The 15,362-nt window shown below is 39.9% G+C and overlaps 1 protein-coding gene across 1 annotated transcript in view; it reads left to right on the top strand.

The window, feature by feature from the left end:
- cep89 (centrosomal protein 89) overlaps nt 1–15,362 on the top strand; it is a 44,999-nt gene that overhangs the window by 3,589 nt on the left and 26,048 nt on the right. Inside the window, exons 6-16 of the mRNA XM_072464664.1 lie at nt 402–503; nt 698–919; nt 1,005–1,144; nt 3,705–3,755; nt 4,172–4,255; nt 4,611–4,714; nt 4,969–5,084; nt 5,913–6,093; nt 6,558–6,725; nt 7,116–7,257; nt 10,724–10,813. Of these exons, the coding sequence (XP_072320765.1) occupies nt 402–503; nt 698–919; nt 1,005–1,144; nt 3,705–3,755; nt 4,172–4,255; nt 4,611–4,714; nt 4,969–5,084; nt 5,913–6,093; nt 6,558–6,725; nt 7,116–7,257; nt 10,724–10,813 (1,400 nt within the window). The remainder of the gene's footprint in view (nt 1–401; nt 504–697; nt 920–1,004; nt 1,145–3,704; nt 3,756–4,171; nt 4,256–4,610; nt 4,715–4,968; nt 5,085–5,912; nt 6,094–6,557; nt 6,726–7,115; nt 7,258–10,723; nt 10,814–15,362) is intronic.

Below are 15,362 nucleotides of genomic sequence, written 5' to 3'. Positions count from 1 at the left end.
TCTGCCACTTCAAAAGATAAATACAAATTGTACTCACAGCTATTTTTGTAAATATGAAAAACACCAGTTGTCGAAATAATTTTATTTGTAAAACCCTCTACATCTCTACATTGTATTTAGCTATTGAAAGTATTACAAAACATAGTATTTTTCTAATTACTGCCCTAAGGATTCTAGTTCTCCACTGTGTATAATTATATTAGTACCTGCAAAGGCTATTATAAGTACCAGGTTGTTAGATTCAAGGCTGCATTAAAAACACAAATCCAATCAGGGAAAATGTGTATTAATTTGTTTTATCATGTAATATTGAAGTTTCACATTGAAGTAACAGTCCAACAGAAGTAACACAATCCACGCCGCGCTAAGAGTGTATGTTTTTTATTGTGACCATTTGCTAGATTGTAAAGAAGAACCCAATGTGCCGTCCTCTAAACGCAGTCATGACTCGTTTAAGAATAAGCAGCTGGACAGAAAGAGCTCTCGGAAGAACAATGTACCATGTAAGTCAAATGATTTCAACAGGACAGTTCTTTCTTTTGTAAAATATATACTATTAGCCAAGACATAAATGAGATAGTAAAAAAGTCACAATCATGACATTAATTTGGTTCCTAATTTATCCTTCAAATTAACATTAATTTCTTCTTTATTTCTGTTCTGTGATTTTATAAAATAAAACATCTTTCTCTTCTAGCTGCTCAAGGTGGTGAAACTGCAGGCAGTCTCTCCCAACGCAGTGAAAAGGTACTCTCAAGACATTCCACACATGTTTCCTCGGTTATAAGTAGGTCGCACATGGAAGGACGAACAAATGAAGACAAGAAGGGTAAAATGGACCTGACACCCCAACTAAAGCACCGAGACGGACCCTCACCTGGAACTTTAAATCCTTGGGACAAGAGACAGGATGTAGTCTGTAAGGAAAAAAACAGTGTTATACTCATTATTAGTATTATTGAAGATACACAATTGCACAGTAATGAATGCTTTTTATACCGAAGACCCAGCTGAGCTGCAGAGTTTAAGGCAGCACGCTCAGAAGCTGGTGGATGAGAACGATGCCCTCAAGATGACAGTGCATCGTCTCAACGTGGAGCTGAGCCGCTACCAAGTGCGCTTCAGGCCCCTTTCCAAAGACGAGGTACAGATGCATTCCCCCTATTCTCCCTAATCCCCCTATTCAATCTATTCCCCCTATTCTCCCTAATCCCCCTATTCTATATATTCTCTCTAATCCCCCTATTCCCCCTATTCTATCTATTCTACCTAATCCCCCTAATCCCCCTATTCCCCCTATTCTATCTATTCCCCCTATTCTATCTATTCTCCCTATTCCCCCTAATCTCCCTATTCTATCTATTCTCCCTATTCTCCCTAATCCCCCTATTCCCCCTATTCTATCTATTCTCCCTAATCCCCCTATTCCCCCTATTCTATCTATTCTCCCTAATCCCCCTATTCCCCCTATTCTATCTATTCTCCCTATTCTCCCTAATCCCCCTATTCCCCCTATTCTATCTATTCTCCCTAATCCCCCTATTCCCCCTATTCTATCTATTCTCCATATTCTATCTATTCTCCCTATTCCCCCTAATCTCCCTATTCTATCTATTCTCCCTATTCTCCCTAATCCCCCTATTCCCCCTATTCTATCTATTCTCCCTATTCCCCCTATTCCCCCTATTCTATCTATTCTACCTAATCCCCCTAATCCCCTATTCCCCCTATTCTATCTATTCCCCCTATTCTATCTATTCTCCCTATTCCCCCTAATCTCCCTATTCTATCTATTCTCCCTATTCTCCCTAATCCCCCTATTCCCCCTATTCCCCCTATTCTATCTATTCTACCTAATCCCCCTAATCCCCCTATTCTATCTATTCCCCCTATTCTATCTATTCTCCCTATTCCCCCTAATCGCCCTATTCTATCTATTCTACCTAATCCCCCTAATCCCCTATTCCCCCTATTCTATCTATTCCCCCTATTCTATCTATTCCCCCTAATCCCCCTATCCCCCCTATTCTATCTATTCTCCCTATTCCCCCTAATCTCCCTATTCTCCTTATTCTCCCTAATCCCCCTAATCCCCCTATTCCCCCTATTCTATCTATTCCCCCTATTCTATCTATTCCCCCTGTTCTATCTATTCTCCCTATTCCCCCTAATCTCCCTATTCTATCTATTCTCCCTAATCCCCCTATTCCCCCTATTCTATCTATTCTCCCTATTCTCCCTAATCCCCCTATTCTCCCTATTCTCCCTATTCTCCCTAATCCCCCTATCCCCCCTAATCCGCCTATTCTATCTACCCCCCTATTCTCCCTATTCCCCCTATTCCTCTATGCTCCATATTCCCCCTAAGACTTTAAAGAGCTGCGTTTAATCGGCGCATACTGGCACATTGTGGGTTCGATTCCCAGGACCGACCGACATCACATGGTCTTTCTGGGAGGAGTCTGCATGTTCTCCCCGTGTCACCTTGGGTTCTCTCCTGGTTCTCCGGCTTCCTCCGTCCAAAGACATGCATGTGTTAAGCAAAAGTGGTCACTCTAAATTGGCCTCTGTGTTAACCCTGCGACGAGCTGTCATGGGTGCACCCCGCCTAAGGCCCAAAGACACTGGGATAGGCTCCATACCAACAAACTTGGTCTCAGTATGTACACAAAAATGTGCACGCAGTTGTTCTGTTTGTTTAGGTTGGCTATTCGTGAGTTTCAGCGTTGTGTCACATGCAACGTTTTGCTATGGCAACGGCTTTAAGTTGTAGAATTCTGAAACCCATGGTTACGTTTTCTTCACAAAGGGGGGGCACCGGGCGAAGCTGATAACCTAGTAGAGTCCAAAAGCCTTGGCAAGTGTGGTTCTGTGGTCGGGGAGGATATTGGATTTGTCTGACACGTCTCCATCGTCCCCGGGGCAGCTGTTGCTACACTTGTACATACTTGCCACCGCCAGTGTGTTGGGTTTAGCCAGTGAATAAATAATGCACTAACAGACAATGTACGTATCGATCTGAGAAGATTGGTGCTGGATAGTTACAGGTTTGACAAAACGGACCATGGCTGAATCCCTGAAGTAGAGAAGGCTTTTTCACACGTGGGACTGAGACGGGATATTGCAAGGTTAATTTATTTTCAGTCACAGTAGGTTTCTCACTCATTGTCAGCTCTCAGTCAGCGCCCGCGTCCCACATGAGGCGGCATCTCGATATTTTTCAGTCACAGTCACAACAGCAAATTAAATACATGTTTTCCACCGATTTAATGCAAAACTGTGATCTAATCCTTTTTCATCTGGCTCTGTGTTGAGTAAAAAAAAAACATTGCCATCTTCAGTCGCTGTGATGTGCTGTCATGAAGCCTTTTTTGGATCCATCCGTCTGGCTCTGAGATTGTTTTACATGGAAGAAGAACGCAGTGGCTTTAATCATGTCTGCCTCACGCTGCGTCCTCACACCGGGATCTACTGCTCTCATTTGTAACCGTGTCGTATCTGTGTCGTCTCCGCTGGTGCCTTTGATAACGGCTCACTGTGCGGCTGCTGAAAGGAACAACTCAGGGTCATAACGGGAAATTAAGTTGGGTCCGGTTATGTGGACTGTGTTTGTTAATGCACCATAACCATATTTCCAGAATACTAAAATCTATACGAGTAACACGAATTGTCATGACGTTTGTTGCATGTTTTTGGGGTCCTAGAAAGCCAAAATCAGTGGACTGCCGATGACAGACTTGCATCCTCCCTGGTTGGTGAGTTACACATTATTTAAACTTCTCTGACGTTACATGTTCTATCTATGCTTTTATGTTCGGGCAAAACAAGAGGCGGTATTGTAGATATTGCCCCATTTTCTTTTACTGAGAAGCCATATGTGGAGAGAGGTTTTATTGTGCAAGTATTCATCTGTTTTAAAGGGGACTCTTGTGTATTCTCCTCTTGGGGTTTTGAGAAATGAGCGCTCTCTTCAGCACAAGTAACTGTTATGGGAAAGCTGAGGGTTTATACTCGACGGTCCAGTTGTGTTTTTCAGCACCAAAGTAGTCATTAATCAACAAAAATAACCAAAAAGCTCATTAAGGGCTTGTGTGCTTCATTAAACAAAAGAGAGATTAAACACACACTTTCAAAGATTTAGGGTTAACCCGGAGCGTTTGTTTTGTTTCAGCTGGACATGAAATATTTATCTCCATTATTGCTCGCCTATGACGACAGAATGAAGGAAAAAGATGCACTTCTGAAAACCACTGAGGTATGTTTGCAATGGCTCTTTCACTGGCCAAACCCATGAATAATTCTTCTTCTACTTACACTTCTACTTCTACTTGTACTACTTCTTCTTTTTCTTTTTCTTCTTCTTCTTATACTTACACGTATACCTTTCTTCTTTTCTTCTTCTTCTTCTTCTTCTTCTTCTTCTTCTTCTTCTTCTTCTTCTTCCTCTTCCTCTTCCTCTTCCTCTGAAAATACACAGAATTTGGCACATTCTTTTAATCATCTGTCTTCAGCATGTGCAGCATGTGCAGCATGTGCAGCATGTGCACAAACAAATGTTGTTTTTGTGGCTTGTGTTGTGAATGACTCGAGCCTGTGTTCATATGCCACAGGAGGAAATGAAGAGATTACGAGTCCACGTCGAGGAGGTGATCAAAGAAAATGAGAAACTGCATGATGCCATGGCAAAGATTGGAGGATTTACACAGACAGACTGGTGAGGTAATTTCCTGTCGTGCATCTAATACAATTCCTCAGTTTAAATTGCTTCAAACTCTCATACAAGAGTCACTCACGTTCCTAACTATTCATTCATTCAGTTTCCACATTTCCAGTGCCATGTATTTCATAACCTTGAGTATAAGTTGACAGATTTGTATTATGCATGAATCTATTGCAGTTTAAATAATAGCCCCTGACAGTTTTAGAAAGTTTCTCATTCATTTATATTTGCATTTATTACACGCTCAGGCAACAGCTCCAAGAACAAGCTGTCCTGGTTTTGCAAGAGAACCAAGTACTGATTGAGCAGCTCGAGGCGGAAAATGTTAATGCTAAGCTAACCCAAAGCAAACATCACTCTGAAGGTAAAGTGTCTGTATTTCTCTTTTCCTGCTCATTTTGTTCACACAATTTCTCCGTCATTGTAATCTTTATCTTATCCGTGAGTCGATTTGATCTAATCTGGATTACCGTATTTTCCGGACTGTAAACCGCACCTTTTTTCATAGTTTTGGCCGGGGTGCCACTTATACTCCAGAGCGACTTATGTTTGATATTATTTGTTATTTTCACTCTGGTAACCGCATTTTACATGTTGATTATCTTTACACTGACAACCACAAGAGGGCGCTTTAGGCTCTAAGCGACACAGAAGAAGAATCAGCACTTCCTCTGGAGTTTGTGGAGTTGTTTAGAAGTGACACAGAGGAAGAAGAATTCAATGGATTTAGTGATATGGGGTAAAACTGATGCTTTGGTAAACTTGTTAGCATGTTCTTTATGCTATAGTTATCTGAATAACTGTTAATATGTTACGTTAACATACCAGACACTTACCACAGTTCTGTCTGTGCGTCATGTAGCTGAAGGTGTTAGCGTTAGCATACGTACACCTATTCACCATGTTCTCTCATCTGTTATTATTTTAAATTGCATTTCAAGATGAAATGTCTGTTCTTGGACTTGGATTTGATAAAATACATTTCCATAAAAGATTAGATTTATACTCCAGTGCGACTTAAATATGTTTTTTTTCCTTCTCTATTATGCATTTTTTGGCTGGTGCGACTTATAAAATGCGGTAGTCCTTTTTTCTTTGTCCAGGTTTAGCCCGAAAACTCCCAGAGACGTATTGAAAAGTATATGCACATAGCACAGTAAATGTTCTATTTGCTTTCTCCTATAATCTGTAGTATGCAAGCTGGCCAAGCAATTGATGTTGTGCGAAGCAGAAAAACAACGTTTGGAGGAGGATCTGGAGGCGAGCAAGAGACGAGCGCAGACAAATCAAAGAACTGCACAAGCTCTGCAGGAACGCCTGAAAGATGCAGTCACGTGGGACGAACACTGCAACATTGCTGGAAAACTCCGATGGTTTGTGTCTTTTCATGTGCTTGTGGAGGTACTTTTTCGCCCAGCCGTTAAGTTTTTACGTTTATGCAATAGAACGATAACTCAAAAACTAATAAGTGGATGTTTTGGGGAAAGGTCTGTAATTATGTGTCCAGCAGCTCTGCAAAGAACCATGGCCTTTGTAAAATAAAATAGAGTCGCAAGGGGCCAATTAAATGTAAATAACAAGTGATTCAAGTGCTTGTGGTTTAATAGATATTCTTAGACATTCTTGTTCATTACTAAAGCAATTCAGAGGAACCCCTCTGTTCACGGAGCATTCATAGATTCTAATCTGCTTGGTTATATTTATTATTGTTACTTTTTCACTAGAATCTGAACAGAAACTATGACCTTGCAGATTCATGGCCTTTTTTCCAAATATTGAACTTGTTATTCTAGATTTCTTCATGAAGTAGGGAACTGTTTTGTTTTTTGAATGACAGTCAGCTGGAGCAGCAGGACAACAAGAATAAGAATAATGTTGAGGAACTCCTCCTCAAAATCTTCCGTCTGGAAGAGGAGAACAGGAGCCTGAATCTGGACAAGGACGACCTGACCGCTGTCATCAAGAGACTAAAGATGGAGATGGAGACGTCCAAACACGCTCATAGGTACAGTTTTCATTCTTCAACAAGCGATAAATATGATAACTGCTTTTACATGATAAATATTGCCGTTGCGTGGATGGATCCATCTTTGGTTCAGTAAGTGTACACGTGCACAACATTGCAATGAAAGATGTGGGCTACAGTAATGTGAAAAAGTGATATAGAGTTACATGCCTCACCCAAGTTCACATATTCTTTCCCTACACAGTATGATTTATTTTCACTTGAAACAGTCTTAGTCCTTGGAGACATCTGTGTTCCTGTGGCTGGGACGGTTCAAGGACCAAGTCATTTTGATGTGTGAAGGTTGTCAAAAGGTGTTTGATTGGGCCACAGATGTTTCATGTCGTCATCCTCGTTTTCTGTTTCTCTTTCTTCAATGTGCCTCTGCAGGAAGGCAGAGGGGCGGCTGGGTTTGCTGAGGCAACAGAAGGAGGAATGTGCGCTGAAAGAGGAAAAGACTCGACATTACCTTGGAGCTGTTGTCTCCGTGGCAGAGCACATCTCCCTGGAGCGAGACCAACTGTTGCACATGGTATTACTCATGTTCTGGGGGAGTTTGTAGTCTGTGTGCTTTATCTTAACTACACTGTTCAGAAAAGGTTACTGATAGTGGAACCGTTTGTTTAAGTCTCTTGGCCGCAAGCATTATCCTTTTAGCATGAGCTGCGTTGGACGCAAAGGAAATACATTTGGTGATTCACGAGAGTTAGTCAGAGAACAAACATAGTGAAATTAGTAAGATAATGCCTCTGATATATACTTTTGGTGGTGTTAAGGTACTTCTGGGGGCACATCTACACCAAGACTGACTGAAAGAAACATGGCCATATTCTCCGACCCCCACCAACCATTCAAAGACACAACTGTATGAAACTGGGTAGAAGCTGCTAGACAATATAGCCAGCCTTCCAGTTACATAGTGATCCATGTAACACCAGCCCATCGAGCTTGGTGGAATACAATTAAAGTGTCAAATTGCAATCTGTCATTTCAACACAAGGTGGTCAATGTACCGTCCATAACTTTGAAGTCATTTGACACTTGAGTGGCGTCGCGTGGCCTGATTGACTCCCACGTGTGCGTCAGCTAATTCATGTGATATCATTAGTCCTCACGGCTTGTGTCTGTTTATGCATTGTCTTCTTTTAAAACCTTTTGATCCTCCAAACAGAATGTAAGCCAGCAATTAACAACCCCGCATCATGATGAATAAAACCAGCTTAGGCCAATAGACACATGAACGTAATGTATGAAGTCCATTTCTAGAAAGAAACCCTCGTAACATTGAGTCCACTGTTTTTCCTCCTAAATGTTGCAGCACGTCTTTGATACGACAATGCTTTTTTGAGAGATGGGAAGAACACATTTCACTGCAGCCCGTTTAATCATCCATTCTTCTAGATTAAGATAAGATAAGATATTCCTTTATTGTCCCACATGGGGAAATTTCATTGATGCAACGAATTAATTAAACAAATTAGTTTAATACTTAAATGACTCAATTTCTACGGTGACTGTAGTCAATTACAAAAATGTTGCAATGGAAACAATGAAAAACTTCTGTTCAGAATAATATGGGTGCATGTTTCATAACCTGGAGAAAAGTTACTTTTCTAATCTACATAGTTTTTTAAACAAAAGCCTGGATTTGAGCGTTGTCAGAGTCGAGGAGCGACAGATAAAGTCAGATTGTTATTCTGTAGACATCAAAATGTATTCCTTTAAATTGTAGAGCACAGTTAATTTAGTTATTTTTATTTATCAGGGAAAACACAATGAGAAAACGTATCTTTTTTATGCCTACCCTAAGTATAAATACAAAAAAAACAAATATAGAATAACCAGATAAAATACCAATAAAACAATTAAATAAAACTATCAATAAAATGAACAAGTACATTAAAAAACTAAAAATTAAACAAAGCAAGAGCACAGGTATAGTGGGTAACCAGTGCTTTGAATTCATTAAAAACATAAAATAATTTAATTCAAGCAGTTTCTGTGCTTTGTTCCACTGACAGGGAGTTAGTGAAAGCCTTTTTCTGTGTTGTCACGGTGCAACTGTAATATAAGAACGTCCTTAGATCTCAATTAATGAATATTTAATCTTGTGTTCAACAAACGTGAAAAATAATCAGTCAAAAATCCCAATCAGAGCCTTATAAACAAACAAATGCTGTTCTCTTCTTGCATCCAATGATTGACATCCTTCTTTAGAATATCATTGGCAGTGGTGCGTTCTGTATTCTTCTCCTGTAATGAACCTTAACGCTGAATCCAGGGACCATTTCTCTCCGTTCTGTATTATAGTGATAATTATAGGTATGACAGCCTTAAAACCTATGAACTCAATTTTTCATCCAGCACTCCGGGAAGGGAGATGAATACAGAGCCCACAACTGTGAATCATTGCTATTTTGCCTGATTATTTAACAAGTATGTGGAACATCAGATCATGTATTCATCAATTGAGATCTCGAGACATCTTTATATTACGGTCGCACTGTGTCAGGCAAAAGGCCTTTGGTAACTCTGCTCCCTGCCCGTGGAGAAAAACGCAGAGACCATTTAAATTAGATAATCTCCTGCCTTTTAATGAATTTAAAGCACCTGTTACAGATTACCCACAGTGCCGGTGCGTGATTTTACTCCATAAGTGTGTTTGTGTATTTGTTATTGAACGTTTTATTGACATTTTTAGCTAGCTATTTTGTGTTTTATGTGTTTTGTATTTGACAGGGTAGAGTACACATTGAGTTTCTTCCCCTGTATAAAAAAAAAGAACTGCATAACACTGACTTCCCATGTTCAGTCCTGGCTCTGGGCAACGGCACTAACATGTCAGAGATGTACTTTCGAACAGAAGATATGAAACTGTCGCACCAGAAAATGCTAATGTTTTTGCGTGGTTCTTTATGGACTCGGCATGTCTAACGCGACAAAATATTGGCGTGAGCTGATGTCACAAATGGAACAGAATAGAATACATTTACGAGCCACTGACACTGTGATGGATTCATAAACTCTATTTTAGTCATTGTTTACACTGTAACAATTTGAAAAACACTATCAGTTGTTTGGACTCCCCGAGCCTTTTTATCTTAAAAAACAACGCCGTGAAGGACATTCTTGATCATGACCTTGACTGTGAAATTATGACGAGAATAAGGAACTATTTAAAGACCTTCCAAATTACGCAGTGGTGAATCATTTTTGTGTGTCAGCCGAGTCATCCGCACATTTATTCAAAAGATTAAACCTGATCAAAACTGAGCTGTCTATATAAAGTACAGCCCTGTCCATATAAAGTACAGCCCTGTTCATATAAAGTACAGCCTTGTTTTTCAAAACGTCAGGTTACCAGGCGTGCCTTGAAAACACTTTGAGTCACCATTGCCAGTCACCATTGCCAAATATGAGGAACCAGATGGAAGGACAGACATTATTTGCCGCATTTGTTTAGAAAGAGGTTTGATCTGCTATCTTTTCAATGTAAAAATGGGCTGTGACATGTACAGTGCAGTTTATAGTGCAGCTTATTGTGCAGTTTATAGTCCAGTTTATAGTGCAGCTTATAGTGCACAGGTTTTAATGCTCTTCTAATTACAGTATTCCATCATTTGGTGGCACATCTTTATCATAGTTTCACATCAGTTAAGAGTCAGCTTATGAAGATCCCCCCCCAAAAAAGGCCTAACAGAGAGGCCAGAGATTTAAATAGCCCTGACACTTTACCCACAAGGGACAGAATAAATAATGGTGTTGTTGTACTTAACTTTATATGTGAGCCTTGGCCCCTGTTTACAGTAAGAGTTATGGAATTACCTTACATAACACTGCCTTTTTTCAACCAAGAAGTAAAGTTACAGGTATAGTTTGTGTTTTTGCACCTTCTAACCTTCTCACTGAGTAATCCAGCTGCGTGCTTGTTTTGTTACCACCTTCTGTGTTTGTTTGTCAGATCCGTAACTCCTGTCTGTGCTTTTCTGTCACACCAGGCATCAGTTCTTGAGCAAGAAAAGCAAGGATTTATCAGCAAGCTTTTGAATGGCACCATTCGCCTCGGAAAGCTACAAGAGGAGGTCAAGGTAAGCCGCCCCTAACCATACAAACCACAAGCTCAATCATTAATTAAAAATACTTTAATAGGAGAAACCAACGTGATCAACTATAAAATTAACACGTCTTCTTTTTCCCAATGATATAATCAGTTTCCAGGTTCCATTATTTAAATGCTCTGTTATGCTGTTAAGTGCATAGTCGCCCTCCGAGGCAACTGCACTTGTGATTTTGGGTGTTACAAAAATAAATTGAATTGAATTGAATATGAAGGGTTTATTACTTTGTTTAGCATGACAGTACCTGTGGTAAATATTCGTAACAGAATACCTCTCTGTCATCGACACAGAATATTCAGTACTACTTTGTAATAACTAGACCTTAATTTCCCTTAATCAAGCATGAACAAAGACTTAATTCATAATTAACATATAGTTTATTACGCATGATTCAAGTTAAGTTCTGTCACACCAGCCTATGACCTCCCCTACCCCTAGCCTCCTCTACTCCACTGTCTACACTTCTACCCCCTGTTACATCCCCATCATTTTCTTTGTACTTCGGACTGTGTACATTATTGTGTACTGTACGTGCTGTCCCCCCTGTCTGTAAATACCCCCCCCTTTTTTGTATATGTCAAAACGTATTTGGGTCACTGAAAAGGGCTATATATATAAAAGGTATTATTATTATTATTATTATTATTATTATTATTATTATTATTATTATTATTAAGTAAATACTTAAGATCAGGGTTAGGAATTAGGGTTAGAGTATTAGTTAAGCTAATACTCTAAGCTACTAAGCCTGAATAATTCTTAATAAAATATTTGTTCACTTTGGATTAGGTCTTTTTTCATGCCTTACTAAGGCAGGAATAAATAAATAAAATCATGTAATAATAAATAATACAAATTAAAGTGTTTTCTGACATCTTAAACATTAATTTAACAAAATAATAACAGTTTGCCTAATCTTAACTACGGTATTGTGTAAATTATTAAGTTTTGGCCCTTGTTTACAGGTTGCAGGTAACAGTTATGGAATTATATCTACGTATGTCTATCTGCTGCTCTTGTAAAATTATTAAACTTCAGTTAAAATAGAAAAAACAAGGCAAGAGTTTAAATATGATTATGTTAACTTTAACCTGTTATATGTTCTTGCTAATATTGCTTAGCTGTGACTTGTTGTGTAGATGCAACAAAAACAATCCCTGAATTTTTGAACCAACAACTCAAAAATTGTCTTCCTTGTTACACAAATCACTTTATTTCCAATCTCGTAATCATCCCAGAAATAATGACAGCAAATCGGAGTCACTATGGCGACATCTGTACATTCACCACCACAACGTACAGAAAGCAGTTAGTGTGGACGGCAGCTGGTTTCAACACACATTTGTTGCTCTAGTAACTTGGAGCTTCTGCGCTGCGTGTTATCCAGCTCGCCAGATGCTTTAGTCACTCGTGCCACTATGAGAGGAAAAAAACACAACCAATTCTTCTCACAATTTTATTAGTGTCTCTATAGCAACAGGCCAGAGAGCAACAGGTATGGTTGTGTGCTTGACAATGTGACTTCTTAAGGACTAGATTCCCCATCATTTCTCGGAGCTTGTATAATTCATGTTTGTATAATGCCCATTGGCAGAATCTCATCTTGCAAAAGGAGCCAGATAACTATTTAGCTGATATTATTACCAGAGGTCTTTAAAGATATATCTATTTTTGTTGTTCTATTTTTACCATAAAGAGGAATTTTGTCTTTTTTTTATTTTATTTTTGTCTTTTTATATTATTGTTTTAGTATAATTCCCATTTTGTAGAAATCCTCTTTTATAAAATACAAATATGTTTTTACTTAAAAGTAACGAAAGTATTGATTGACATTAGTTCTATATTTGTCAATCGAGTCTGTAGTTCAACAGAGGGTTCACCAAGAATTGCACAACCACGCCACAAGCGGTGTTGCACTTTTTGGTGTGGCTTGCCCTCTATGTCCAAGTATTATAAGCTAGGATTAAATAAAAAAGAAGGTGCTTCGGTAAATGCATGTATGAATTAGAGGCACCCTTGTTTGAGACCAGATGTATACAAAAATGCACCCAGTCAATGATACGTCCTACATGTGTGGCCCTCTGAAATAAGAGAACATGCGTGAGCTAAGACACGGATGTCACTGCAATATTCATGGTGTAATGTGTGTCCATTTTCTTCAAACACCTGGACATGATTGATACTTAACATCTGCACATACACAAAGCCAAGGTTGCATCTTTCTAAAGGACTGCAGTTACTTTTGAAAACACACATTTAAAAAATAGAAATACTGAATTGATTTTTTTTCAAAAGTGTCCCATGTAACCTTTCTGGATGATGTCTGTGACCTGCTTGTTTCTATGAAGATTAATATGTTTAAAGCCATACTGTGGAAGATTTTTGGGCAAAGTAGTAACATCTCCATAGAGACAAGCAGGTGGTGGACACTCTCCTAGAAGTGTAACGTAGTAGTCCTTTAAATGGACAACCTGTGTTACCTTATGCCACATTGTAAGCCCCACAAACGTAATAACGCCAACAATAAATACAATATTGAAATGCAGCCTCGGAGCGTTGTTTCTTGATTTAATTCACCTTTATTTGTTTTTGCGCAACGCGGAGAGCTCGCCTTCATCCCCGGGGTGCCCGGACTAAACCCAGACTAAGAACGCGCACACGTCTCTGCTTATAAATTCGACGTGTGATCCATAAACGAGGGCAGACAGGAGCAGAGCCATGGGAGCGCACACCCCCAGACTGCTGGAATCATGACCTGCATTATGCTTATTCACACTTCATAAAAAGAGAGATGTTTGTTCAACTAGGCTCTGATTAGCTAAACCATTCTTATTCTCAAAACTGTTAATGCTGAAAGTCTTGTATTATTGCATTTTGTGCATCTAAATTCAGTTCCCGTTCGGCTTGTTTCTCTGTAAATATGTGACTTATTGGAATAAAACCCAAAGCATTTTACATAGTCTGTCTCCTCTCCACAGTCTCTCTCTGTGTGAGCTGGTTTATCTGCTTCCTGCACATCTGAACTATTAGAAAAAGTGGGTCATCAGAAGAAAAGTTTGTGAAACACTGGACTAAAAGACATAAACTGAGTTGTCTGTGATATTAATCTCCATAATCTCCATAGCAAAGGCGTGGAAACAGTTGTTGGGAATCACGGGGGGGGGGGGGGGGGGGGCGGGGTTTAGCTGCGGTGCTTCTGATGAACTATGAGCGGAAACAAAGTTTGTTCTTGTTCTGGCAGCCCTAGGTAAAGAAACAAACTGCTTGCTTCATTTAGTCTTGCCCGGCCTCTGAGCCCCCGGTGCCCGGCCTCTGAGCCCCCGGTGCCCGGCCTCTGAGCCCCCGGTGCCCGGCCTCTGAGCCCCCGGTGCCCGGCCTCTGGGCCCCCGGTGCCCGAGCTCTGGGCCCCCGGTGCCCGAGCTCTGGGCCCCCGGTGCCCGAGCTCTGAGCCCCCGGTGCCTGGCCTGCATGAATCACGTGCAGCACTGTTACACACAGTTGAACCAGTTTTACGCAGACTGGGACAGGGATTTTGGGTTAATGTGATGTGAATGTGTTTCACAAATAGACGTTCCTTTCTGAGCTGAGCACATGAGTCTCAGGGGTCCAACGAGGGAGGTGAAGGGTTCCAGCAAAGAGCTTTAAGAGCTGAGTGCGTAGTGGGAAAAAATAACCACATAAAATCTGAACGTATTCATTAATCTATAACTTATCATTTGTGTTTTTTATGTGCATGAAGTTAGTTTTATTATAATTATATCATCTGTACGATGATACTAACACTAGTTTTGAAGTTTATTAATATGATTCTGGCCTTTCACTGAACGCACCAGACCACGCCCTCAAGTTGCTTTACTCCTCCTCATATTTCAGCATAATCACGACTCTTGTTTAGAATTACATGCCCCGCGCTGACGAAATGAGCTCGGCTGCGTCCACGTTAAAGCTACCTCCGGGGGCAAAATGCGGCCCCACATCTTTTTCAAACATTGTTTGTTTGGAATGGACCTGCTGGGGCATGTGTCCAGATTTATAAGCTCAAAACAAATGAAGCCTGTGTGTAAGAAACTAGCTCTCTAGCTAATATATATTTAAATCATTATATTTTTACATTTAAGACAACAGAGATTTACACAGGGAGATAAACTATACAGGTGATAGTGGTATTAAAAAAACATGAACATCCAAAGTCTGTTAAATAAGTAAATTTTTCCGAGTCTGAATGTCTTTGTCTTTAAAAAAAAAAATGATGCCAATTACTGTCAGTCCAGTCCTTAATTGCTGGTTCAGTTTGTGTCTTACATGTCTTCATGACCATGACTGTCCACAGGTATTCATTTACCATCCCCATTGCAGGAGTTTTTTAACATAGTTCTGAAATCTCGGTCTGTAGCGTTTTGTTGATTTCAGTTCAATATTCCTAAACAACAGGACTGTCCAAAAACACAGGTTAATAGTTTGCCTCAGTTTCTCCAGCAGTTAGAATTCCCTTGTGAATTATGTGCACATTGATATGGTG

The sequence above is a fragment of the Eucyclogobius newberryi genome, unplaced genomic scaffold, assembly GCF_026437365.1.
Source record: "Eucyclogobius newberryi isolate DKJ021-1_F unplaced genomic scaffold, fEucNew1.0.hap1 SCAF_5, whole genome shotgun sequence".
In the NCBI taxonomy this organism is placed as follows: Eukaryota; Metazoa; Chordata; class Actinopteri; order Gobiiformes; family Gobiidae; genus Eucyclogobius; species Eucyclogobius newberryi.
The sequence above is the reverse complement of the archived record's forward strand: the minus strand, read 5'-3'. Positions and strand labels throughout refer to the sequence as shown.